The sequence below is a fragment of the Trichosurus vulpecula genome, chromosome 7, assembly GCF_011100635.1.
Source record: "Trichosurus vulpecula isolate mTriVul1 chromosome 7, mTriVul1.pri, whole genome shotgun sequence".
Taxonomy (NCBI): Eukaryota; Metazoa; Chordata; class Mammalia; order Diprotodontia; family Phalangeridae; genus Trichosurus; species Trichosurus vulpecula.
This window is the reverse complement of record NC_050579.1, coordinates 45,542,860-45,570,616: the sequence shown is the minus strand read 5'-3', so window position 1 is coordinate 45,570,616 and position 27,757 is coordinate 45,542,860. Positions and strand designations below refer to the sequence as shown.

Genomic DNA, 27,757 nt, shown 5'->3' with positions numbered 1-27,757 from the left:
AGTGATCAATACTCAGTTTATTTCAAAATAGTTAAGCAGAGAGGGAAAATACATGTTTCTGGTGTAACCTAAACTTGCTACAAAATAAGAAAATCAGTTTCTTTCATGAAATAAGATGGAAAACAGGCATCTCCCACTTTTGAGGAAGAGATTATGGAGACTCACAGACTTGGATGGAAGAAACCCTGAAAGCTAGACTGACATAATTCCATGTCGTTGTCGGCATTTCTGCCTCTAGGAAGGACAAAGGACTGACTTATTCTATCTGGATGAGAGTCTGCTCTGCTTGGAAGCTCTCCAAGCTCTCCTCACACGGGCACAACAGCAGCACCAGGACAGACAGCCTGCCGCCAACAACATGCTGTCTATACCTCACAGGCCACGGGCATGTGTGTGCCTTTCAGAATTACCCCTTATACCTCACACCTGACCCTGAAATTTCAAAGGAAGATGAGTAGTAGTAGGGGTTGTAGAAAGGAAGAGAAGAAGGAGGAGGAGGAGGATGTCATCTGAAGGGCACTGTGTAACACTGAAAGGTAGGTTGTAGGTAAACCATCTGCAGACCACCAAGTGTGCTCCAAGACAGACTGGCCAGCTCCTTTCCAAAGTGCGTCCCCCACCCTGCAAGAACGAGGGGCAGGAGGGGAGAAAGGGTCGAAGGCAGTCGAATGGCGATCACATCTTGGGGAAACTGGCCAGGTTGGCAATACCACAGGCGTTGTTCTTGTTCCGGGCCATCAGGATGTAACCTTTGTTGCCCCACTGCTCTCCCCAGCTGTAGGAGCAACAGAAAACAGTCTGAATGTCTTCATTCTACAGTGTAGCATACATGCTTGAACTACTGACCGCTCTCTAGTGGGAGGAGAGGGATGCAAAGGCCATGGGAGTTTCACCTGCCCTAAATGACAGGGAAGAAGATGACTGGTTCTAGCTCACTGCTCGTTTCCAGGGGGCGTCTCCCTTAATGAACAGACCTTTACCAATCTCATACAGCATTTCTAAGTCTTATACTTCTTGAATCCTCCAGCCTAGCTAGCATCATACCCTGGCACAGAGCAGACACCCAAAATATGTTTGTGGAATGAACAAATACATGATTGCTTATCATTCTAAGGTATTAGCACCGGGTAGCCTTTACAAAGCAGCTAATGCAGGGGTAAACAACTGGTTGGGGGAACAGAGTAAATCCTCACAATACTAGCGGGCTCAAGCCACAGATCCTCCCTCCTCTCCTACAACACTGCAGAAGTGCCGGTTTCCCACATCTTTGGGTCCTAGGCAAATGCTTCTTCCCTTTTAGTGGCCTACCTAATGAGGAACAATTCCAATTTTGGAGCTGGGAATTAAACTCTAACAGAGAATAAACATAACTTCCATCTCTGAGTGAAATCATAGTCTAAGGAAAAGAAAAAGCAATGAAAGCAGCAACAGCAGACGGAAGAAAAAAAAAGGAAGGCCCAAAATGGAAACCAACCCAGGTCACAGAGGCCTTCATTGTTCAGTCGTATGTTTCAGTCATGTCTGACTCTTCATGACCCCGTTTGGGGTTTTCTTCGCAAAGATGCTAGAGTGGTTTTCCATTTCTTTCTCCAGCTCATTTTACAGATGAGGAAACTGAGGCAAAGAGGGTTAAGTGACTGCCAAGGGTCACACAGTTAGTAAAGTGTCTGAGGCCAGATTTGAACTTGGGAAGATGAGTCTTCCTGACTCCAGGCCTGGCATTCTAACCACTGCTCCAACTAACAGAGGCCTATGACAGCCTCATTAATGCACTTTCAAATAGCTTACAGCTAGAATTTACATAGACCTTTAAGCACTTTACAAAGATCTCATTCTTCACAACAACCTCGAAAGACAGGTGCTATTATCCCCTTTTATAGATGATGAAACACAAGCAGATTAAGTGATTAGCCAAATCTCTGAGGCAGAATTTGAACTCGGGTCTTCCTGACTCCTGGTCCAAGCTCAATCCACTGAGCTACCCAGCTGCATTTTCTAGTTCTGCATGGTTTAATTGCAATTATTTCCATTCCTAAATACAGGGTAACTTCTAAGTTATAATTATCCTGGCTCCCAGGAGCAAGCACAACAAAATGCTCCCTGAAAAAGCAGCACAGAAGATGACATAAAATAAAGTCTTTAAGACAAAATTCAGATGTGAAGGCAAAGACTTCAGAACACGGGGATATCAATACCCCTACACTTCTGCCTGTCCTGGAAGCCGACCCTCTCTTTACCCTATTGGAATTCAGGTGCCGGGGGCTGCTAGGTGGCGCCATAGTGCATAGAGCACTGGGCTTGGAATCAGAAAGACTCATCTTCATGAGTTCAAATCTGTCAACACACACTGGCTGTGTGACCCTGGGCAAGTCACTTACCCCTGTTTGCCTCAGTTTCCTCATCTGTCAAATGAGCTGGAGTAGGAAATGACAAACCACCCCAGGATCTTTGCCAAGAAAACCCCAACTAGGGTCATGAGTTGGACACAACTGAAACGAATGAACATTCAGGTGCTATCAGAGCTCAGACCAACTCTTAGACTCTCCTCAGTGAGCTTTCTAGGACTACAACTTCCTTGGTACAAGGGGAAAAAGGAACTGTAGGAATGTGGTGGGTGGGCTTGATGCTTAGGGAACAGGGTGAGTAACTGGGCAGCGTTTCCAACATTTACCTGTTTTTAACGATCCAATGTTTGGTGCCCCTTTGAATCCCATATCCCACAGCCAGCACTGCATGGTTGAGATTATCACTGTTGCAGTTTTCATCATAATACACACCTAGGGAACAACTTTTTATAGGTTAGGGTTCCTGGCAGTTCAGGGAACTTTCCACAGGGGCCTACTCTGTGAGACCAGAGGGGCCCTGCTCCCATCTCCAGAGATGAAATCAGGATCCCTCTGTGCTAGCTCCCAGTCAGGAGCACCTCTGTGGGGTCTCTCAACTTGAGGGGCTCTTCTATGAAGTTCTCCATCCTAATGCCTGATCAAATAATTTTTCAGCCAACCTTTCTGGATTGCAGCAATAGCTGCCAAGCTTTCTCTTAGGTAAATTCAGAAGCCAAAGGTATGAGCTAAGTCCTAAAGGTCTTCGGGACTTGCCAGAGTAGAACACAACGCTGCTAAGCAAGGAGAGCCACCAAAACCCTGCCTCCCCACCCCTTAACATCTTACATCTTACCTTTACTATAGAACTGGAAAGAGGACAAGCTTGCATCAATTGCAACGGCTACGGGTCCCACTCTGGCCACTGCCCTCTTCAAGGCTTTCTCGCTCCCTTCAGGGATCTCTCGGTACCCCCGGCATTTTGCTGCCTTGCCAGTAGGGTTGTACATGCAGTTTTCATCCTGGGAAATCAGGGAGATGGAGGAAGAGGAGATTAAAAAAAAAATGAGAATGTGGTAGTTGAGGTCGGCTGGTGGGTGAAAACTGCCCTGGAATGTGCTTTTGTATGAAGTTGAAGAGAGGAGGTATTTCTGTGTCTCTGGCTTTGAAATATAGCGTGATCTCAACATAAGAAGCCAAGAAAATCCCTCTGATGCTAGATTGTCAGGAAGGATTCCTAGGGCCTTAGGTCACTACCAATCCCTTCCAACAACAAGGTTCAAAAAGCTCATTTGTCCTCCAGATTTAATCCCATAACAAAAATGGAGGTGGGAGGAGGGGGAGATAAAAATTTCTGAAGATAAGGGCTCTGTGCAATTTAGCATTATTAAATGCTTAAAGCAAAGGACTTTCTTATGGAGTTTGTACTTAATAATTTGAGGTCTCTCGTAATGCTGACATTCTACAAGCCTATGAATGAAGATATGTTGATAATTTCTTGAAACACTATCCTTGACCACCCTTTCCAGTACTGGTTATACTTGTACTCAAACCATCCAAATCACTGGTCATGGAAGACCCAGAATGTGCCTTGCTCCCCACTGCCACCCCCGAATCTTCCTTCACTATCATTCAGCAACCTCTCCCACTTTGAGATTCATTCAATCTAAATTTATTACCCAATCGAGATTATGGTAGTGATTATCTACCAAGCTCTGGGACACTCTCCTCCTTCTCTAAATGAGTTCAGGGCCTGGCCCACGGTCTTCCTCTCCACCCAAACTTCTGCTCCTATTAGAGAACTCCAGCACACAGATGGATACTCTCTCAACCACCCTACTTTCCAGTACATTGATCTTTACTTCATTCCTATAACGTATTCCTCCACTCTCTTAGCTACACAGAGATGATTATACCTTTGAGCTTACCATCACCCACAGGTGTTCCAATTTCATGTTCACAAACTCCAAAATTCCTTTATCTGATCATAATCTTTTGACATTCTATCTTTTCCTCTGCTTCATGACCTCTACTGCTGTTCTTCATCTTCACCATGACCTCCAATCCCTCCACCTCTCAATTCTTTCCCAAACCATCAGCCCTGCACTGTCTACACTATCTTCCCTCCCATATCTCAACCCTTTGGTGAACCATTTCAATTCGACATTTGTCTTCCATACTCAAATCCCTTACCCCCTTGCTCTATAGCTAATCATGCCTTGCCAAGTTTTGGAATGGCTTGGCAATCCAAACTTGGATTACTCCCACCACATGCTCTCGTGCACATATTCACATACTGCTAAATAGAGCTGGAGAAAATCACGAAACTTTGTTGACCACGTATTTATGTTACATTATCTCCTTGGGACCCTCACTGCAACAAGGTTAATCCTTTTATACCTACCTAATGGATTTACTATCCAGCTCATCGGAAGGGCTATTCAAAACCTCTCTGGCCCTCCTCAAACTTCCCATGGCACCCCTTCCCCACATGCTCTTAGCTTAGGACTACACTAATATTTCACCAAAATACTTGAGGCTATTAGCTGGGAGTGCCCTCTTATCCCCCCCCATCTCATATCACTCAGCTATTGCCCCCCAACCTCCTCCTTTACCCCATCTCACATTAAGAGAAGACTTTCTCCTTGCCAAGGAAAGTCCTTCTCCATGAGCACACAAATCACCACAACAGTGAGAATCTCAACATATATATATATAATACACACACACACACACACACATACATATATACACTATATATGTGTGTGTATGTGTGTATACATACATACATACATAGTGTGTATATATACATATACACACACATATATATATAGTGTGTGTATATGTATACGCAGTGCTGGCTGTGGGATGTGGGATTCAAAGGGGCCCCAAACACTGCATCATCAAAAACTGGTAAATGTTGGAAATGCTGCCCACTTACCCTATTCCCACTCTCCCACTCTCCCTGTGTACTGGCTGCTTCCCCCTACTGCCTACAAACATGCCCATGTTCTCTCACCATTTACAAACCCTCCCTTGATCTGACCATCCCTGTTAGATTTAATATTAGATCTCTCTTCCTCTGCTCAACTAAAGTTCTTGAAAAAGCTGTCTACACTTAGTACCTTCACTTCCTTTCCTCTTACTCAATTTTAAACCCTCTGCAATCTAGCTTCTGAGCTCATTATTCAACTAAAACTATTCTCTCCAACATTAACAGTGATTTCTTAATTCTCAAGTCCAGTGGCTTTTTCGCAATCCTCATCCTTCTTGACTTCTCTCCAGTCTTTGAACCTGTCAACCACCCTCTTCTGGATGGACAGTCTCTCAACTGTAGGATGTCACGACATTGCCTTTTCCTAGTTCTCCTCTTGCCTGTCTGACTACTCCTTCTCAATCCCCTTTACGAGCTCTTCCCCCAGGTCAAGACCATTAACTGTAGGTATCCTCCAAGGCTCTGATCTGGGCCCTTTTCTATTCCACTTCTGTATCATCTCACATGGTGATCTCATTAACTCCCATGGGTTTAATCATCATTTCTACACAGACCTATGTATCCATCTCTGTTTTTCCCACGCTCCATTTTCATCTCTTTATCCAAGATATTGGATATCTTGACCTGGGTGTTCTGTAGACATCTCAAAATCAACATGTCAAAAATAGAACTCATTATTTTCCCTCCTCCTGCCCTCCCCTCTTCCCAACTTCCATATTATTGTCAAGGGTACCACCATTATCCTTCCAGTCACCCAGGCTTGCAACCTTTGTGTCATCCTCAACTCCTTTTCTCATCCACTTATCCAATCCCTTTTCAAATCTTGTCATTTCTACACTCACAATGTGTGTTGTATGCATTCCCCCTTTTTTTCACTCTTTTTTTCACCCTTGGTGCAGGCACCTAGCACCTGGACTACCTCAATACAATAGCTGAGTTGCTATCCCAGTCCTAGGTCTTGCCCACTCCAGTCCATCCTTTCCTCAGCTATCAAAATAATTTTCCCAAAGCACAGTTCTGATTATGTCACTATTCACCCCCTGCCCCAATCAATAAACTTCGTACTTTTCCAACCCTCCACATACTCTATGATCCAACAACGCTGTCCTTCCTGCTATTCCTCACGTAGGACACTCCATTTCCCAAGGCGATTCCTTTTCATTCATCCCCCTCTACCTCCTGGCTTCCTTCAAACCTCATCTTAAATCCTACCTTTTGGTCTCTCCCAGGCTTTCTCTGAGTGACTTCCTTCTGGGATTATCTTTCATTTAGACTGTATAAATTTTGTATGTACAATTTTTTTTGCATACTGTCTCACTATCAGAATGTGAACTTCTTGAGGGGAGGAACCATGTTTTTTGCCTTTCTTTGTCCAGTGCTTGGCATTGTGCAAACCAAATAGTAAGTTCTTAAGAAATTCTGACTAATCCTACTGCTATGTAGGGTTCCCAGAAACAAGCACAGAGTAGTTTAATAATCTCAAAACTTTCTGCCTTCTGACAGCCATTCCAAAGTCCTCTATGCATCTTCCTGTGTATCTATGCCCTTTATTGCTACAAGGGTAAAATATCATTGATAAAGTTAAATATTAATAGAACTATAAGGGACTTTAGGAGTCCTCTACTCTAGTTCCCTCATTTTATACATGAGGATCAGAGCAGCCATGAGACTCTCCCAAAGTTGAGTTTACAATAAAAAGCCCAGTTCATCTCCTTATTAAAGGCCTTATGGGAGTATAGGAGTTAGTTTCTGTTGTTTGAAGGAACAATAAATCAAGAATCACCTGTTTTCCACTAGTTCATAGCTGCCAATTAATTTATAATAATTGATCAATTTTCCCAAAAGTTTTAATGCCTAGCATGCAAAAGAAAGTGTCAGACGCTTGTGGCAAACAACACATAAAGAAGGTTCTCATTCTTTAAGAGGATTCTTTTAAAGAATCCCAATATGGCCCTCTAAGAGAGTCACAGATATTTTTTCAAGAATATGCACTTTCTAAAATTCCCCAGGGACAGGTGGCAAGAGAGAAGAATTGTGGTTTTAGGATCTGAAAGCCTCACTGAGTAGCTTAGCAAAGGAGAAATCTTTTCCCACTTGTCTGTTTGAGAGACATGGTCCCATCTCAAAGGCAGGATGAGTGGGGAGCAAGCTGAGGGCTATAGTTTTAGGGAAGAAGAGACTGCATTAGGGATGTGAAGATGCTGATCAGAGAGAGAAAGCGAACAATTCTGTCTGTGGGCAGTGGGGGAGCTCACCTGTCCAATGTAAGGGTAAGCATCTTCAGAGTCTATCCCCCGGTTCTCCTGCACATACTGGAAGGCATTGGTCATGTACCCACCGCCACAGCCATCATTTTTGGACACACAGTCCACAAGGTTCTGGGGGCTCAGGTTGAGGAGTTTACCAGTCTTCTTCTTGAGTTGGCCTTCCAAGGCACCCACAGAACTGAAGGCCCAGCAGGAGCCACACTGACCCTGGGGTGATTAGGGAGACATATTCAGAGGCTCAGTAGACATTTGAAAAGAGAGGAAAGTACATGGTTTAACAAATGGTTTATTGACTGTGTCCTCTTCCAAATTCTTTTTTTGTCCTTATCAAGTTTTGTCGCTATTGTTTTATGTAGTCAATTTCTTTGCTGTTCTAATTCTGCCTTCTAAGCTCTATATTACTTTATATCTTTCCATATTTCTTTGAATTCCTCTAATTTATTATTGTAACAATACAATAATCTGTTACTCTGATATACTATGATTTATTTGGCCACTTCCCTACTGTTGGACATATAAGTTGTTTCCAGTTTCTTATTATACATAAAGCAATTATGGTTTTGTACTGATTTAGTAGTTTTCCCTTTTAGTGATGTCTCTCATATGTCATCACAATTCAGAGACCAATGCAGCTAAGGCTATAATCCACTGAAACACTTTTGATGTGCAGCGACTATTTAAACTGTTTAAACCCAGGTTGGCTTAGAATCACAGAAGGGTAAATCTGGAGAGAAAGCTAAGGACCATTTAGTCTGACCCTTTCATTTTACAGATGGCGAGACTGAGGGCCAGAGAGCTTACTTACCCAAGACCGTACAGCTAGCCAGTGGCAAGGCTGAGCCTGGAACTGAAGTCTCCTGACTTCCAGGCCTGGGCTCTTAAAAACTTCGCCACACTGCCTGGCACACTCCCTCTTATTTCCCACCAACATACAACTGATATACTCTCAGAAAATTAAAACTAACTTTAATATCTATTAGGACAAAACATAACTAAAAAGGTAAATCTGCTGGGATGTCAGGGGTAGGGCGAGGATGATAGAATGTGTCCCAAACCAAACAGAAATTGGGCTTCACTTACATTACCAAATATAACTGAGAAATGACTGGACCTCTGCCCAGATGTCCTAAGTAATGAAGGGTGATCCAGAGGAAAGAGAATAAAGGATTCCTATCCATGTATCCATGGAAATTTCCCAATTCAATGGAGAAAATATAATCCTTATCCTTATGGTGTTGCCAGTCCACTAGAAGTGACATATTCTATGATCCCTTCTGTGGGTAATCTCCTGAACTAATAGGTGAAGGGAGACAATGACAGATTAGTCCTTGCACTCCCAATCTGTTTGGGGAAAAGATACCCAACATTAAAATCTATCTATCTATATAATAGAAATATATTTATTAATATAAATAAAATATATTAGTATAATATAATATATAAATAATTATAATGAATGTAATATAATAATATATAATATATATGGGATTTGAATATATAATATATATTATATATAATATATTATATTATATATAATATAAAATAATACATATTTACAAAAAATACATAGTTTATCTAATATATGTAATATGCATATATGTATTTCTAAATATCTACAGTCTGCAGAGCACTGTACTTAAAGTAGGGAAGATATAAAGTTAAAACGAGTCACAAACTCAGTCTTCAAGGTTCTTACCATCAGATATGACACGAATAGAAATAATTATGATATTACAAGAAAGATGGTGCAGTGGATAGAGCTCCAGGCCTGGACTTAGGAAGACCTGAGTTCAAATTTGGCCTCTAATGCTTACTCACTGTGTAACCCTGAGCAAGTCACTTAACCCCATTTGTCTCAGTTCCTCATCTATAAAATAAGCTTAAGAAGGAAATGGCAAAGCATTACAGTATCTGCCAAGAAAACCCTAACTGGGGTCACAAAGAATCGGACACAACTGAAATGACTGAACAACAACAACAGAATTAGAAGAAATGCATTAGAGAATTAAAAAATAAAATGTTGTGAAATGTCTAAGGAAGAAAGTCATTAAGAAGCAACAGAATCAGGGAAAGCTTCCCAGAAAAAGTAGCATTTGAATTGGGCTTTAAGGGGTAGGTAAGAAGTCAAAGGACAAAAGGAAGGATGGCATTCCAGGCATTGGGAACAGCCTAAGCAAAAGCACAGAGGAGGGAAAGCATAATGTGTGTTCAGGGACAAAGTTGTCCAGGCCTTATTTGGTGGGCTGTGACCATTTGATATATATACGTTTGTGTGTCTATGTATAAAAAACACAGTTTATTCCATCTGGGCTACCAAGAATGGATTGGCAGAAGAGAGGAAAACTGGGTAGATGTGAAAGAAGACAGTCATAAGAATCCAAGTAGGTGGTAATGAGGGCATATGTTAAGGTGTTAAGAGTAGCATCAAAAAAGAGGAGACAGAGTCCACCCTTGGAATGTAAGTAGAATCAATTAAACATTGTAGCTGATTGGATAATAAAGACAGTGGAGAGGAAAGGTAATCTCAAGCCTGAAAACGAAAGACCAAATGAACAGTGGTATCCCCAGAGATAAACAGCCAAGTCATTAAGACAAACTCAAAAGGAATGATAATGATCTTGACTGGAGACATGTGGAGGCTGAAGTGCTGATGGGACACATAGATAAAGATGTCCTGGGGACAGTTAGAGCTTCTAGTCTCAAGCTCAGAAAAGAGATCAGGACTAGTTGGGTCAGTCAGGAGCATTTATTAAGCACCTACCACGTTCCAAGCACTGTGCTAAGTATGGGCAATACACAGAAAGGCAACAAAAAAATACCTCCAGCTCTCAAGCAGTTCACAGTCTAATAGACTAAACTACTGATGTAGGAGGGAAGGTCCTGGAGTCAAAGCATATGTCTAACCCCCTCCATGAATGAGTGAGTCAACCTCATCTTTGGCTACAAGGAGCATGATGGGCCTTCTGCTATGGAAGGATCTTCGACTGCTGCACCTGTGAGAATGAGGGTAGGGAATGTGAGCTTCTGTTGCCCCTCTAAGGGCAAAGAGGAGGAGTAGAGGGTCATTTCATGGTAAGAACGCTAGATTTAGAGTCAGAAGACCCAAGTTCAAATCCAAGCTTTATTACCTGTGACTTCTATTAGCCTAATCAAATCACTTCCTCTTACTGAGCTTCAGGCTCCTCATTTGCAAAATGAGCCCTGTGAAACAGATAATCAAAAGTTTCTTCCAGCCTAAATCCTACAGTGCTTTGACTGGGGAACTACAGCTTCTACTATACCTACCAGGTTGCAGGTGAAGAAATATGGCATAGAAAAATGAGTGTTGGACTATGTCCGACCTAGGTAACCTTGGATAAATCATTTCTATTATTATATCTGAGTTTCCTCATCTGAAAATGATACCTTTGGACTAGATAATCTTTAAGGTTCCTTCCAGCTCTAACATTCTATGTCTCTATGATTCAACTTCATAAAGATGGAGGTAGAAGCCATGGGAATGAACCAGATTGCTGATAACTTAGTGAGAGGAAAGAAGAGGGCCAAAAACAACCTGCTGGGGAATCGGTAGAGGAGACAAAGAAGTAGCCAGTAGAGAGTAAGAGGAGAACCAGGAGATCTATGGACATGTAATGCCTCTAAAATTTAAGAAAAACAGAATATCCTGTGGGAAAGAGTGGTCAATAATACCATATAGAAACTACAAGAGAGATCAAAGAGAATGAAGACAGAAAAAAAGACCACTGAACTGGCAATTAGAACATCAATGATGATTTCTGAGAGGGAAGTTTAAGTAGGGGTCAGATGGCAAGGGCTGAAGACACTACACATAATAACAAAGTGGAGGTATTAGGCGGAGATAGCTTTTAAAAGTTTAGAAATAAAGTGGAAGAGAGAGATGGGACAGACAGTAAATGGATGGGCCAGATGGACCAAGAGAAAGCTTTTTAAGAGGAGAGAAATTTGAGCATGTTTGTGGACAAATGAGAAGGAGATAACAGCAAGGAAGAAATTGAAGATGCACCAAAGGGGGACTTCCGGGGGTGGAGCCAAGATGGCGGCTGGAAAGCAGGGACTTGCGTGAGCTCCCCACCATGTCCCTCCAAAAACCTATAAAAAATGGCTCTGAACAAATTCTAGAACTGCAGAACCCACAAAATAGCAGAGGGAAGCAGGGATCCAGCCCAGGATAGCCTGGATGGTCACTGGACGAGGTCTATCGCGCATGGAGTGGAGGGGAGCGGAACTCAGCGTGGGAGGCAGCAGGCCCAGACAGACCAGGAGCCGGGAAGAACAGGCCCTAGCACCCTGAATCAGTGAGCTGTGGCAGTTACCAGACTTCTCAACACACAAACACCAAAGACTACAGAGAAGGTTAGTGGGAAAAGCTGCGGGGGACAGAGTTCGCAGTTCGGCCACCACCCCAGAGGCAGTGGGGGAGGTGCAGCTACAGAACTACAGCTGCAGTTACTTCCGGCCCCAGGCCCATTTGGTGGGAGGAATTAAGTAGCGGATCAGAGCAGGAGTGCACAGCCTGCTGAAGATTTGTGTCAGGTCCGGGTTGGTGGTTCTTGAGGAAGGAGGAGTGCTGGGGTGGCAGAGCTGGCTGTATAGAAATAGCTCTGAAATCAACAGCGCATCCCCTCAAGCTTGGAAAAAAGTACTCTTTGCTCTATAAGCAGTCATACCCCAATGAAAAACTCAAGGGTCAAGTAAGTTGGCTGGGAACATGGCCAGGCAGCGAAAATGCGCCCAGATTCAGTCTCAGACTTTGGAATCTTTCTTTGGTGACAAAGAAGAACAAAATATATGGCCTGAAGAAGTCAACAAAGTCAAAGAGCCTACAACAAAAGCCTCCAAGAAAAACATGAACTGGTCTCAGGCCATGGAAGAGCTCAAAAAGGAGTTGGAAAAGCAAGTTAGAGAAGTAGAGGAAAAATTGGGAAGAGAAATGAGAAGGATGCAAGAAAACCATGAAAAACAAGTCAATGACTTGCTAAAGGAGACCCAAAAAAATACTGAAAAAAATATTGAAGAAAACAACACTTTAAAAAATAGACTAACTCAAACGGCAAAAGAGCTCCAAAAAGCCAATGAGGAGAAGGATGCCTTGAAAGGCAGAATTAGCCAAATGGAAAAGGAGGTCCAAAAGACCACTGAAGAAAATACTACCTTAAAAATGAGATTGGAGCAAGTGAAAGCTAGTGACTTGATGAGAAATCAAGATATTATAAAACAGAACCAAAGGAATGAAAAAATGGAAGACAATGTCAAATATCTCATTGGAAAAACCACTGACCTAGAAAATAAATCCAGGAGAGATAATTTAAAAATTATTGGACTACCTGAAAGCCATGATCAAAAAAAGAGCCTAGATATCATCTTTCAAGAAATTATGAAGGAGAAGTGCCCTGATATTCTAGAGCCAGAGGGTAAAATAGAAATTGAAAGAATCCACAGATCGCCTCCTCCAATAGATCCCAAAAAGAAAACTCCTAGGAACATTGTCACCAAATTCCAGAGCTCCCAGGTCAAGGAGAAAATACTGCAAGCAGACAGAAAGAAACAATTTGAATATTGTGGAAAAACAATCAGGATAACACAGGATCTGGCAGCTTCCACATTAAGGGACTGAAGGGCTTGGAATATGATATTCCGGAGTTCAATGGAGCTAGGATTAAAACCAAGAAAAACCTACCCAGCAAAATTGAGTATCATGTTACAAGGCAAAATATGGATTTTCAATAAAATAGAGGATTTTCAAGCTTTCTCAGTGAAAAGACCAGAGCTGAACACAAAATTTGACTTTCAAACACAAGAATCAAGAGAAGCATGAAAAGGTAAACAAGAAAGAGAAATCATACAGGACTTACTAAAGTTGAACTGTTTTGTTTACATTCCTACATGGAAAGATGATGTGTATATCATAGTAGCTGAAAGGAATATGCACATATATATATATACGTGTGTGTGTATACATATATATACATATGTGTGTCTATGTATGTATATATGCAGATATATATATATATATATACACACACAAAGGGCACAGGGTGAGTTGAATATGAAGGGATGATATCTAAAATAATAAAATCAATTTAAGGGATAAGAAAGGAATATATTGAGAGAGGGAGAAAGGGAGAGATAGAATGGGGTAAATTATCTCGCATAAAAGTGGCAAGAAAAAGTGGTTCTGTAGGAAGGGAAGAGGGGGCAGGTGAGGGGGAATGAGTAAATCTTGCTCTCATCGGATTTGACCTGAGGAGGGAATACCATACACACTCATTTGGGTATCTTACCCCACAGGAAAGAAGGAGGAAGAAGATAAAAAAGGGGGGGGGCGACAGAAGGGAGGGCAGACGGGGGGAGGAGGTAATCAAAAACAAACATTTTCGAAAAGGGACAGGGTCAAGGGAGAAAATTCAATAAAGGGGGATAGGTTAGGAAGGAGCAAAACATAGTTAATCTTTCACAACATGAGTATTGTGGAAGGGTTTTACATAATGATACACATGTGGCCTATGTTGAATTGCTTGCCTTCTTAGGAAAGGGAGGGTGGGTGGGGAGGGAAGAGGGGAGAGAATTTGGAACTCAAAGTTTTAAAAACAGACGTTCAAAAACAACAACAAAAAAAAGTTTTTTCTTGCAACTAGGAAATAAGATACACAGGCAATGGGGCATAGAAATTTATCTTGCCCTACAAGAGAATAAGGGAAAGGGGGATGGGAGGGGAGTGGGGTGACAGAGGGAAGGGCTGACTGGGGAAAGGGGCAACCAGAATATGTGCCATCTTGGAGTGGGGGGAGGGTAGAAATGGGGAGAAAATTTGTAATTCAAACTTTTGTGAAAATCAATGCTGAAAACTAAATATATTAAATAAATTTAAAAAAAAAAAGAAAGCCATTCCTATTTTAAAAAAGATGGTGATTTTTAGTTTACAAAAAACAAACAAAAAAAAACAAATATGCATTGTCAAGCCAAACAAATTCCCCCATTGGCTGGGTCCAAAAAAAAGTATGGCTCATTCTGCACCCTGTTAGGGGGTTTTAAGATAGAGTGCTCATGTTAAAGGGTTCAATTTTCTCAGTAAGAAAATAAATATTAATTAACGAAAAAAAAAAAAAGAAGATGCACCAAAGGGAAGAGATGACAGAAAAAACATGAAAACCAAAAGTTTCAAGAGGAGGAAGTAAATCTTAGTGATAGTATGGACATAAACATTAGACTCTGTAATAATTCACAGTGTTGTGGCTTCTGGGACTTTGCCTAGAATGACCTTTTTCTGCCCTATTTGTGCCCATTGTAATCTTACCCATTTTCTATTGTTTTTTTTTTTAAAGCAAAGTGACTTTTAATTTCATTCAAAACATAATATAGCATATGACATTTGTAGGAGGTCCAAATCAACAACAAAATAATTTCACATTTATATACCACTTTTCAGAAAATAATGATGATAACTAGCATTTATATAGCTCCTCAAAGTTTGCCAAGCACTTTACATGTTATCTCATTTGATTCTTACTATGGAAACTCTCTTCAATACCTATTCATTCTTTTTTTTGGCCGGGAGGGTTTGGGGGAGAGGCATGTTGGTGGCAATCAAGGTTACGTGACTTGCTCAAGATCACACAGCTACTAAATGTCTCAGGACAGATTTAACTCAGGTTCTCCTGACTCTAGGGTCAGTGCTCTATCCACTGTGGCACCTAGCCCCTACAGCTCTTCATTCTTGATGAGAAAAGTAAAGATTATATAACACAAATAGAATGTACAAAACCATATATAGACCACACACAAAAATTGATCACATAAAGAGTTACAAATAAAATACAGTTAAAAACAGAAAAGGAAAAATTTTAAAGGGATAGGAACTAGACCTGTTATTTCATTAACAGAGAATGAGTAAATTCCCTATACTAACGCACGATGGCACCTTCTTTGCAACTTAAAGTCTTCAAGAGTTGCCTAGAGCACTGACTTGCCAATGACCACTGGTCAATATATGTTAGACATGGGACTTGAAACCCAGATCTTCCTGGCTTCAGGGTCAACTATCAATCCATTATGCTATGCCATCTCTCAATCCTATGTGCTACATTTATAAGTCATAATGCAATAAAGTTAGTAGGAAATAATAGAATGAATAAAATTGCATAGGCCAATATGGAAAGTAAAAAATGATTTGTTAAAATAATATCTGAGTAGTGTGAGATGCTAGTTTAAACTTAATTTTCTGCCAAACTGCTATCCAGTTTTCTAAGAGTTCTTGTCAAATACAGAGTTCTTTCCTTAGTATTTCTAGTCTTAGGTTTATTGTGCATTGGGGTTATAGAGTATGATAGTTTCTCATTCTTAGATTGTCTGTTTCACTGACACAATTTTCTACTTTTTAACCAGTTTTGATCACTATTGTTTTATAATATAATATTAGGTCTAGAAGCGCTATTCCCCTTTCATTTCTTCCTTTTTGAATCCAGTATTCCACTGAGAGTTTGGCCTTTTTTTCCCTCTGAATGAATGGTTATTATTTTGTCTAGTCTTGTAAAGGAACCCTTTATGAGTTGCTTGTTATTGTTCAGTTGTTTCAGTCATGTCCAACTCTTCTGATCCCCATTTTGGGATTTTCTTAGCAAAGATACTGGAGTGGTTTGCCATTTCCTTCTCCAGCTCATTTTACAGAAGAGGAAACTAAGGCAAACAGGGTGAAGTGACTAGCCTTGGATCACACAGCTGGGAAGTGTCTGAAGCTGGATTTGAATTCAGAAAGCTGAGTTTTCCTGATTCCAGGTTTGGCACTTTATCCACTCTGTTTGCTTATAGTCCAACATGAATCTCAGTTATCTTGCTTATTTTCCTATTTTCTGTTTGTGTATTGCTTGCATAATTAATCTTGACCCCAGGAGGAAGGGGGTTGGGACAGATGAGAAAACACATCTCTTTTTTGCATTAGTTGGGGACTACGGGTATGCACTAACTGCACCTCCTTTTAAATTTGGTGGTTTTACTGAAATGCTTTTTTTCTTTTATTCTTCCTCACAAGGGGTAGAGAAGGTAGAGGGATATATTCAGAAGTAAAAGCTATGTAAAAACAAGGTATCAATAAAGTTTTAACATAAATATGCTTAAGTGAAAGGGAAAATACTAGTAGATTATATCGACTAAAAAAATATATATAAGATACTACATATCAAAATCTATGGAATGCAGCCAAAGAAAATTTGTAGGACTGATTTCTTATATCAATAAAAGAAAGAAAAATATGGTGATATGAGTCTGCACTTTAAAATTTTAAAGAAGGAATAAACGATACACAAACAGAAAACAGGAAAATAAACACAGTAACTGAGATTAATGATAGAGCTGGGCCAGGCCTTGAGTGAGGAAGTTCAAATCCAGCCTCAGACACTTATTAGCTGTGTGACTCTGGGCAACTCATTTGACCTTATTTGCCTCAGTTTCCTCATTTGTAAAATGAGGAGAAGGAAATGGAAAACCACCCCCGTTTCTTTGTCAAGAAAACCCAAATGGGGTCATGAAGAGCCAGCCATGACTGAACAGTGAGTGGATAAATGGGAACTCCCTTAAACGAAAACATAACTCAGATCACAAACACCAGACAATGTTGGCAAAAACTTAAAAAACCTATATTGATCCTTTCTTCAGAGGTTCCTAGAGTGGGGGACACTGCTCCTGGGGGTGCTGGAGCAATTGAGGGGGGCGATTGCAGCCTAGGGTGCAGATGGGAAGTGTTGAATTTTTAAAAATAAGGGGGCAGTGGAAGCATAAAGAAAGAAGAGATAAGAAAATTCCGAAAAACCGGTGGTCTGTGTTTCATCTGTTGTGTAACAGAGTTGAAGTCATAGTGATTACATTATTTTCTAAATAAACACACAAAATGCAAATTATAACCAATCAGTGGTCAAGTCTGCTGACGGGTCTTAAACATGCAAGCGTTGGCAGGCCAGCGTGTCGCACATTGTCAGGAAGTCCAGCATGCATCGGCAGGAATATGTGTGTGTAAAGACTTGTTTACAATACAAGACTATACAGTTGTCACGATTTCAATGTAGGAAAAAACCCACAAATTTACAATAAATTATTAAATTTAATATGAGTCATTTTTTAAAAAAATATTTTATATATTTTTTGAAATGATGCAAATTTCAAAAAAAAAAAATTTAAAAGGTTAAAGAGAGTAGATTTCCAGAGGTGTGGTGACTAATTTTTTTTTAAAGGTGGAGACAGGCCAAATAAGTTTGGGAACCTTTGCTTTAGACAAACATTAAACTACCTAAGTGTAGTCAGGCTGCCTGTACTACCATGTACAATCACTTTTTAATGCTGTCTTGAGTAAGTGTTTTGGGAGGCTGTACACAGCAAGAGATTCAATTGTGAGGATGCTGGGGTTTTGTACAATAGGTCAAATTGCACAAAAATGTATTGGTTTTTTTTTTAATTCTGAGCACTGAAACACCCAAGTCTTTAGAAGGATTTTGGGAGATTTATAGAGATGGAAGGGGCTCAGTCTTCCATTTCCAGACTTCCCAAAGACCTCTGATTATTGAGAAACAACTAGGACTGACAAGAGGCCGATGACACAAATGCATTACCTTAATATGTCTTTTGTTCTTACCCTTCTACAGGGTTAGAATGAGACAATTCAGATGGATGTTCCTAACGCTCATTACCTAAAATAGTATCTAATAACAAACACATTTAGAGGAACCACTGTTTCTTCACACAGATGTTGTAGTTCCCTTTCTGCAGCTGTTTTCGTACCAATCATTTCACTTCTGGGCTACTGAACAAATTTTCTTAGCCTCTTTTTCTCTCACCAAGACTATTATTTGTGCAAGACTGAATACTTCAAAATCTGTCATAACACAATCTTGGTATGCAACACAACCCACTTCAGGCTATGCTTTTGAAACACTAACTACAAACAAGCATTTTATAAAGATGAAAACAAGACAAATTAAAAATGGTTTTGACAAAACTCAAAGGACTGAACAATGGAGGGATACTCTATGGTAAAAAGGAGTTATACTAGAGGGCCTCCAAGGCCCTTCCAGCTCTAAATCCACAGTCCTATGAAATCTCTTAACCTCCAGGGCTTCAGTTTCTTTGACATCATGTATGTCCTATCTCTTACAGGGCTCTTGTGAGGAGTGAGTACTATAGTGTATATGTGAAAGTGCTTTGAAATTTATAATTATTGTAATTATCATATATTATATATTATTATAATTATAATTTATAATTGACTTCACAAATGTAACGTGTAATTAATTATTTACTCAAAAATAGCAGCTGTGTATTATTTTTAATAGCAAAATACTGGAAACAATCTAAGTGTCCAACAGCTAGGTAACTGCTAACCAAAACAGGTATATCACTGCAATGGAGAGTTCACTGCCATGAAGCTGTGAAAAATAAACAGATGTGTGGAAATATCTATTCAAGATGAAAAAAAGTAGAGTCGGAAGAAATGCATATACACTGACTACAACTTCCATATTTCAAGGATCTACATTACTCTATCAATATATACACTCCTTCTACCAACACAGATGGCAGCCTAAATTAATTCCTTATTGGACGGTCTTTGGGAGTTACTGTGGTCTTTAAAAAGTCATCACCTGAAGCCAACCTTGAGACGAGCCTCTTTGAACCTCTAGATTCTGATCCTCTCCAGGATCCTTAAACAATAGGCATGTAATTAAAACAGTTCCAGTTTGGTGAGATCTGCCAACTTACACACTTCCAGAATAGCCTACCACAACCAGGGCCATTTCCATGCTATGATGAATCATCAGAGAAGGACTTTGTATGAGAAAGGGAACTAACTACAATTATATAAAACACATCTGAATGTGCAATTAAAGAATTGGAAGAGGTTAGTTAGAATCTTAGTTATTGCTAAGTTGCCACTGGGGTGTATATCCATAAGCACTCTTTATTGAAAAATGGTTAAAGACATTTTAAGAATCAAAAAGGCTTGACTTTTTAAAAAGGAAGAGTAGCTGCTATATGCTGTGTAATCATTTGAAAAATGGCAAGAAAACTCCAAAGCAAATGAGCTAAGGAGCTTGTTAATGGAAAGCACTAAAGCACTGTCTCTAGACTTGGGGGATACTAACATATAAGTATATAGAGGAAACCAGAAAACCTTTAAACTTGGATTTCTCTCTCAGAGCCTCATTTTTCTGCCTCCTGTCTTGTAAGAATCTCCCTCCACCATCCTATGAAATAGAAGCAAAAGATAGAAGTAGTCACATGCACCTATCCTGGAAGCACAGAAGGTACCTGATTTTTCACAGGGGTGACATATCCCTTTTTTCTGTAGTCAATGGAATCAGGGGTTCTGCCCTCCTGGTCGGGGATATAGAGGGTGTCATTGTTCTGGGACCGAGATAGGGGCACCTTCAGTCCAGTCATCTTCTGTACTACCTCCTCGCTGGTCTGGAACACAAAAGTGGTTGAAACAATCAGCATCATGAATGGAAAGATGACAAATAAGGTATGAAGAAAGCGACTTCAAAGATTGTGAATGGCAAGGTGACGGATTAGAAGTTCCTTTTTGTTGACTGGGGAATCTAGAGACAATCTTTAAATCCCAGGAGTTCCACAGAAATGAAGAGCAGAATCATCAGAACCTACTCTCTTCCCCAGCCCCCCCCAAATAAAAATCTTTTTCTACCGACTGTTACATCTGTCCCGGTGTTCCACATTCACAGTCTTTATGTTATTTTTGACTCCTTCATCTCCATCATCTCTCACATTCAATCCTTCCCAAGTCTTTCCAGTTATATCTCTACAATAACTCTCTCATCTGTCTCCTTTCCCTCTAGTCTCTCTACCATCCCCCTAAGTATAGCTGGACTAGTTTGGTAACTTCCCAACAAACGCTTCTGTCTCTGGCCTTAATTCTCCCTGAGTAATATTATTTATGTATACATCTGGTGATGTTAGTCCTTGGCTCAAAAAACCTTTCAATGGTGTTCTATTGCCTACTAAATAAAGTTCACACTAATATAAGACCCTCTAATAGAAACCTGGCAACATCTTCCTTTTGTATTATTGATTCCTATTACTCCCTTCCTTTATACATTATGCCCAACCAAACAAGGCTACTCACGATCCCCAGTACACACCGACCTTTGCACTTTCCTGCCTCTATACCTTTGTTCTCACAGTTCCCATGACTAGAAAATCCTCTCCCCTTCTTAGCCCACTAAATTCCTACCTAACCTTTAAAGTGCCTAACTTAAAGGCTACCTCCTCTGTGAACCCTTCCTGATCCCCAAGAATCTGGACCACGTGTTTTCCTTTTTTAATTCTGATGCCTTTTTAAAATTTTGGCATATGGCCCCCGTCTTCCTATTAGCAAGTATTTGGCAATATAACTTTAAGTCATATGATTATCTGACTCCCCACTGTTGGATGTGTGGGGGAGGGAGGTGAAGAATATGGAAAAACTACATAGCTGGAGGTAGTGGAGAAAAGTCCCTCTTTCTAATTCTGTTTCCTCTATGAAAATGACTTTTCACTTAGTCATTGCAGGGGGGTGGGAGTGCTTACACAGCTAAAAATAGAGAAAAGCACCTTCTCTCTTTCTCACTATATATTCCAATATTACAAAGATCTTTAGTTTTATAGATGTGGGTACTCCCTTCACTAATGCAGATTGCAATCTGACCATAACTTAGTATGTGGTCTTTTGAAAATTGCCGTGTTTAAAAAATTTCACCATCCTACATGGGGCCAAACTGGTAATAAGCTTCTCCAAACTTAGCCGGGTCCTCAGAAGACAAGCAATTCATCTCTAGACCTTTCTCTGTTGAGTCTCCAGCTTTGTAGAAAGCCTAAAGAGCTTTGGTACAGCCTTAAAAATTCAGGGTTACTTCTACTTCCATAATAAAGCATCAGAGCAGAACCTTAATGGACTTTAATTACATAACTCTCGTTGTAATAATATTAAATTATAATTATTATAATTATAAAAATCTGTGCAAAAATCTGATTCAAAACAGGAGAAATTCGGAAACTTGATATTTGCTTTATAAAAAGGTTCACTGCAGGTTTCCTTTAAATAGATTCCCCCCAACATTTTTTTTTAAATGCATATTGTTGCCTTTGATTTTCTTATCACTTTCATTTCCATATATAACCCTTTCCCCATCCCTGACCCAGGAAGCCATCCTTTGTAGTGATAATTTTAAAACAAAGAGGAAAAAAGCAGTTTAGCAAAGCTAACCAATACATTATGTCAGACAATTTGTGCCATTACTCCACACTAGTGTATGTATCCCTTCCTCTGCAATGAAGGGAAGGATGTTTTCTCAACTCTTCTTCAGGGACAAGCTGGGTCATTATAACTGAATACTGTTATTCTTTCTGTTTACATTGTTGTACTAAGTGTATATACTGTTTTCCTGGTGTTACCTGCTTCACTCTGCATCAGTTCATATACACCTTTGCCTATTTCTCTAAATTTCTTCATATTCACTGTTTCTTACAGCACAATAGTAGTCCATTTACGTTCCTGTACTATTCCCAATCAAGGGGCACCTAACTTTATTCCCCGTTTTTTGCTATCACAAAAGTACTCGTGTGAATGTTTTAGTATATATGGCACCTTTCCTGGTATATATGCCTCAGAGGAAAATCTCTGAGTCTAAGAGGATGAATGTTTTAATCATTTTTAGAGTAATTTCAAATTGTTTTCCCAAAAGGTTGGACCAATCCACAAGTATTACAACAGTATGTTAGTGTGCCTGTCCTTCAGCCCCTCCAACATTTAACTATTCCCATCTTTTGTCATCTTTACCAATTTGTTGGATGGGAAGTGAAACCTCAAGGTTGTTTGGATTTGTAGTTCTCTTATTTTTCTGTGATTTGGACAAGTCTTTCATTGTTCTTAATAGTTTGTAATTCTTTGGAGACAATTTGTTCATATCCTTTGATGCCTTCTCCTATATGATGTAAATGCTTGTTTGGAAATTACTGAGGGAGAAAAAGGAAGCTGAGAAATTTAAAGTTAAAAATTGGTCATAAATGGACACAAAGCATTTCTAAAATTAAAATGTATCAGTAGGATTCAGAACTCATTTACGATGACTGATTATAATGACTTTTATCCTGCAGGACCTTCCACAGCACTATGTTTACAACTTTTTGCATTTATCCTATGTTATAGTTATTTGTGAACAAGTCATATGATCATGGAGCTGGGAGGGATCTTACTTAGCTCAACCCTCTCCTTTTACACATGAGGAGACTAAGTCCCAGAGAGCTGAAGTGACTTGGCCATGGTGACAAAGGAAATAAGCAGATGAACCTGGGATTTGAACTCAGCTCTTTTGACCCCAGGGTCCAGGGGTCTTGTCGCTATGCCCCTTGCCTCTTTTACACACGAGCACCCTACTATGACTATAAGCTCCATGAAGGCAGGGATGATGTCTCAGTTAAACTTTATGTCTCCTCCAGAACGTAGCACGGAGCTTTGAACTTAGAAAGTACTTATTAAAAATAGTATTTAAGAGTAGAGAAAAGGGCAAACCCTCAAACTCTAACACTTAGAAGGAAGGAGGAAGGGAATCCAGCCTGTCTGCCAGGCTTTAAAAAGGTAAAGAAGTAGAAAAAGTAGCATATAAAATATGGACCAGATTTAGTAGAGGTTCTAGAGGAAGAGATAAGTAAATTGAGCTTAAGCTCTAAACATATTGTTTTGTCTCTTTTTAAAAACTTTTACCTAAAATTTGGGCTATTAATTTTTTTTCCTGACCCCAAAGTATCTCCAGTGACTGGTCTGAGGTGGGCAAAAAACATGCTTCCCTTAAACGTCTGAAAAGCTAACGGATGGCAGTATTTGTTTGAGGAATCCCAAAATAAAAAAATTAAAAGACAAGTCTAGAAATTCATTGGTTAATACAAAATAAAACATTCACAGTAGCACTCTTTGCAGTGGCACAAAACTGGAAACAAAGTGGATGCTTATTGATTAAGGGATGACATAAGAATTTGTACTATGTAAATGTAATAAGCCAGTATTATACCATAATAATCATGAATATGAGGAATTCAGAGAAACATGGGAAGACTTGTAAGAACTGATACAGAACAAGGAAAGCAGAACCAAGAAAACAACATACACAGTGACTATACACAATATACACGATATAAATGAAAACAACTGAACTCAATTTAATTACAGTGAACAATCTGGGATCCAGAGAACAGACAATTTAACATATATCCCCCTGCTCTTAGTAGAAAAATGAGTGCTGCAGGAGCATCCCCCATCAGACACAGTTATCAGTTGTGCTTATTTCCTCAGTGGAGGAAAGGAAATCCATATGAAAGTGACTTATGATGTACAACAGGGCTGTCCAAAATGTGGCCCGCAGTGAGATTTTGTGCGGCCCACCTGTGGGTTTTAATTTTCATGAGCAAAAAAATAAAATAACAATCACATGGAATGCATATTAGATTTTTTAATTCCATCACTAATAAATAATCTTGTTGATGTTAATTTTCTTTGCTGTTTTTAAGCAGTATTACAGACGGAACGTACGCACGGAATTTTCAACTGATCTTTGGGATGCCTTCTGTCTGTACGATGCAGATTAGTCAGTGTGCACCTACCTATATACTGTTCTGTTGTCGCTTTGTTTTGTTTGCTTTCACGCTTCGCCCCTTCACCTGTCGTACTGATGACACACGTTCCCCCACTTTCTCTTAGTGTACCGTATTTTTTATTCTGGGTGCGGCCCTCAAATAATTATTTTATTTTAATGAGGCCCTAAGATAACCTAAGATTGGACAGCCCTGATGTACAATAAAAATTCCAAAAGGCGTGCTTTTTTTTAATGGAAAAAAAAACCTTAGGATGAGTCTGGCTCCTGTTGCCAGATTGAGACTTAACCCTTACATAAGGAAGTTAAAGCTAGGGGATGAGACAGACTTACCATGTCTCCCAAATGGTTCATCGCCAGTTCAAACGTGTGAAGACCAAGAGAGAATTCCAGGTTGTGGGTGGAAATATATTTCAGGTTCTTTTCCCAAATCAGACGTCGAGAGATCTCATCCACCTAAGCAGAGTAGAAGCAGCAATGATGCTGACTGAACATCCTTTGTAGACTACACTAAGTATAGCCTTATGCTGTTATCAGGGATTCAGAAGAAGGAAGATACCAGATACTCCCATCCTCTGGGAGGACAATGTGGGGAAACTAGACATATGTACATGAAAAAAAAAATTTTGAGTCTTTATAAATTAGTATATAAAGAAACGCAAAATATTATAGTCATATTAAGCACATGTACTGAGATGATATCAACCAAGGGAGTACACAGAACTGGGTTGGGTTATTCTGGGAAGTCTTTTGGAAGAAAGCAGTATGGGATAGTCAGGAAGGATATAAAGGTCAGAGATTTAAGGTTGGGGTAACGAGTTGCGGGAAGGCTTGGAGGTCAGAGAGGGTGAAGTATGAGTGAAGAACAGAGGGCAGATTTGCTTAGAGTGGGAAATTTATATTGAATTTATGCTGACTTATATTGAAGGGGGTCTAGTAGTTAAAAGAATGTTATAGGGTAGAAGAAGCTTCGACTCCTCAAATACTTCCAACTGGCACAACCCAGGCCTCCCTCCAGGTCCCCACACACCTTGCTGTTATATTCTTTTCCATAGGATTTCTTCCACAACTTCCACTGTGTATCTAACATCTCCTCTGGGTACAAAGCAGAATTCACCACCGATGGCAGCAACAGCAACAGGATGCTGAACCCCCACATCCTGAGGGAAGGAATACTGTCCAGATTTTGGATGTGCAAGGGGTATATATGAAAGCTGCATTCAAGTTCCAGACCAGCGATAATGGGGGCCAGGGGAAACTGTTCATGTTGGGAAGGGGGACTGAGAATGGTTTATAACCAAAGATTAAGAGTCGGAACCCAGCTCTGGATGACATCTACACATCACAGAAACACATTAGTTTTCTTGTCTGGTTCCTTGACTCCTCCCTGTGTACTTTATCCTGGTGAAACATCACCCAAACACACACAATAGAGAAACGTTAATAAATATCTATACCAAGATATATCTAGGACAGGGCAATTAGACCTTTGCACCAAAGCATAAAATTTAGAGGGCACTGCTAGTATTTGTAATTCTTCAGCAGTTTAGAGCAGTTAGGGAAAAAAATAGTTAATTAAAATAAGAAAGCTGCCAGCTAGTGGGCTGAGTGTTCCAAAGTTTCTGTCTGCTCACCAAACCACACACACCCAATTCCTTTCAACTAAGCTCTCACTCACTTTGCATTGTTTGCCTTGGACGCAGTTTAGGGAGCCTGTTCTTCAATGCAAAGGCTTCTAGCTCTGCATACAAGGAAGGGAGAGATGAAAATGATCTTATTAATATCTTCTCCCACTCCCTCCAGTATGCCCAGCAAGCCTGGAGGGGACGATAAGGAAAAGGGAATGGCCGAAATCAGGTTAGAGTTCCAGGCAGAGGTTTTGATCTGATTGGTGGATCTCCTTAGACTCTGACCTACTTTTCTTTCCAAAGAACCCGTCCTAAGTTCTTAGATATATGTTGGACTGCTGAGCCAAAATTTGCTAATTGAAAGGATTTTCCTCCTGGTCCCAATCTGTCTGGCTCTTTCTGTCTCTCATTCTCCTTACTTATCTCTATCTCCCTTTCTCTGACACCTCTCCACCACCCTTCCCCCCTCCTCTACTCCCAACTCTACTGCCGTTTCTGTTCCTCCTCCTTTCTCAGGAAACTGCTCTAATATCAACCAGCTGCTGTGGTCAGAAAGATTTCCCCTTCTTTTCCACCATCAGATGAGAATCAGGTTGGAAATCAGGCAGCCCTGAAGGTCAAGTTCCGAGTCCCACCCTAATCCTTCTTCTGCAGTGGTTTCAAGCCTCCTTCACAAAAGCAGCTATGCAGAGTAACATGCCACATGGCATCACGATCCTATGTACTAACAATTTTGAGTAAGTTTAGGCTACTGAGGGCCGTTTTGATTGTGTCTTCAACCCTTGTCATGATTATACCCAAAGGGCCAGTCCTGAAATAATACAAGCCTCGATATAAGCCCAGCCATATCAAATGTTAACTGAGAGGCCCAAAACTCTTTGGGAAGATGGGACGGCTTGAACACTTCTTCCCTCCACTTCTGTATTGTAGTATACGGCTCCCTCTATTCAACATTTGTGCCCCAAGCTCTAAAATCTCATAAATCCCTCCATTCCACATCCTCTTTTGAAATCACGACAGACAATTACAAGCAGGGCCTTGGGGGGAGTTTGAGCGTGTGGGAGAGAGGGCCCTAAACCCTCTGCCCTCATCACTGCTGTAAGACAAAGGCCACTCACAGGATACACTGCAGATTTCCAGGCAAGAAACATCTATGTGGCAACAAAATGATCCCTACAAGCCAGTCACCCGTATTGTAATATCTCTTGACTTCCCTAAAGAAGCCTAAAGGCAGAGGAAGGGTAGAGGAAGAAGCACAGCTTTACCTGATGACGGTCTGTCCTCTAGTCTGGAGAGGAAGGCAAAGGCACGTATCTGAGTGGACGATTACAGATGCTAGTTTTATTCCAAAAAGTTTGAGGAAGTCAGCTCCAGCAGTCGGCTGGAAAATCTGGACTGTCAGGCCGGGAAGTAGCAGGCAGGAGGAGGGGGGAGAGGGAACAGTGAGGAAGGAGACCAAAAGGGAGAAGAGAAGGAGGAGAATAGATTTGCATATCAACTGGGTACAATGATTGCTGAGTGTTGAGTTTCACATGACTTTGTGGCACACAGAAAACAGCTGGACTATTCAGCCTCAACACAAGATCCTCCTAAGTTTTGTCTTCTCTGCCTGTCTTCTGGCTGAGAAGTAGTACAGGCTGTGGGGTGCTAGCTTGGCCTTCCTAGTCCCACCAAACTAATTTTTCACACACATAGCCATACTCCCCCATCATTTGGGGTACTGTTTCCTTTCACACACACACAGAGCAATGTTCTTTCTAGTCTGTAAGATCAGCAATGTCTTATAACACTGAAATTATCAGCAGATGACCTTCACTCCTATTTTAGAGACCATTCTACCTCCCACTCCTAGATGACTCAACCTTTTTTTCTTCAAATCTATTTTTCTTTCAAGACTCTCAGA

General features: G+C 40.4%; 1 protein-coding gene across 2 annotated transcripts; it reads right to left on the bottom strand.

The window, feature by feature from the left end:
- CTSK (cathepsin K) lies at window positions 1-27,757 on the bottom strand. 2 transcript variants are annotated; one of them, XM_036769055.1, is made up of 8 exons: window positions 27,120-27,757; window positions 25,257-25,386; window positions 24,560-24,682; window positions 19,896-20,051; window positions 7,572-7,790; window positions 3,178-3,343; window positions 2,672-2,777; window positions 1-775 (listed from the first exon to the last, which is right to left on the bottom strand). In XM_036769055.1, the coding sequence occupies exons 2-8, from the start codon at window positions 25,383-25,385 to the stop codon at window positions 676-678; spliced, it is 999 nt and encodes a 332-aa protein (XP_036624950.1). In that variant the 5' UTR covers window position 25,386; window positions 27,120-27,757; the 3' UTR covers window positions 1-675. The 2 variants fall into 2 exon arrangements, with proteins under 2 accessions (XP_036624950.1, XP_036624952.1); XM_036769057.1 differs by lacking the exon at window positions 27,120-27,757 and adding an exon at window positions 25,905-25,967.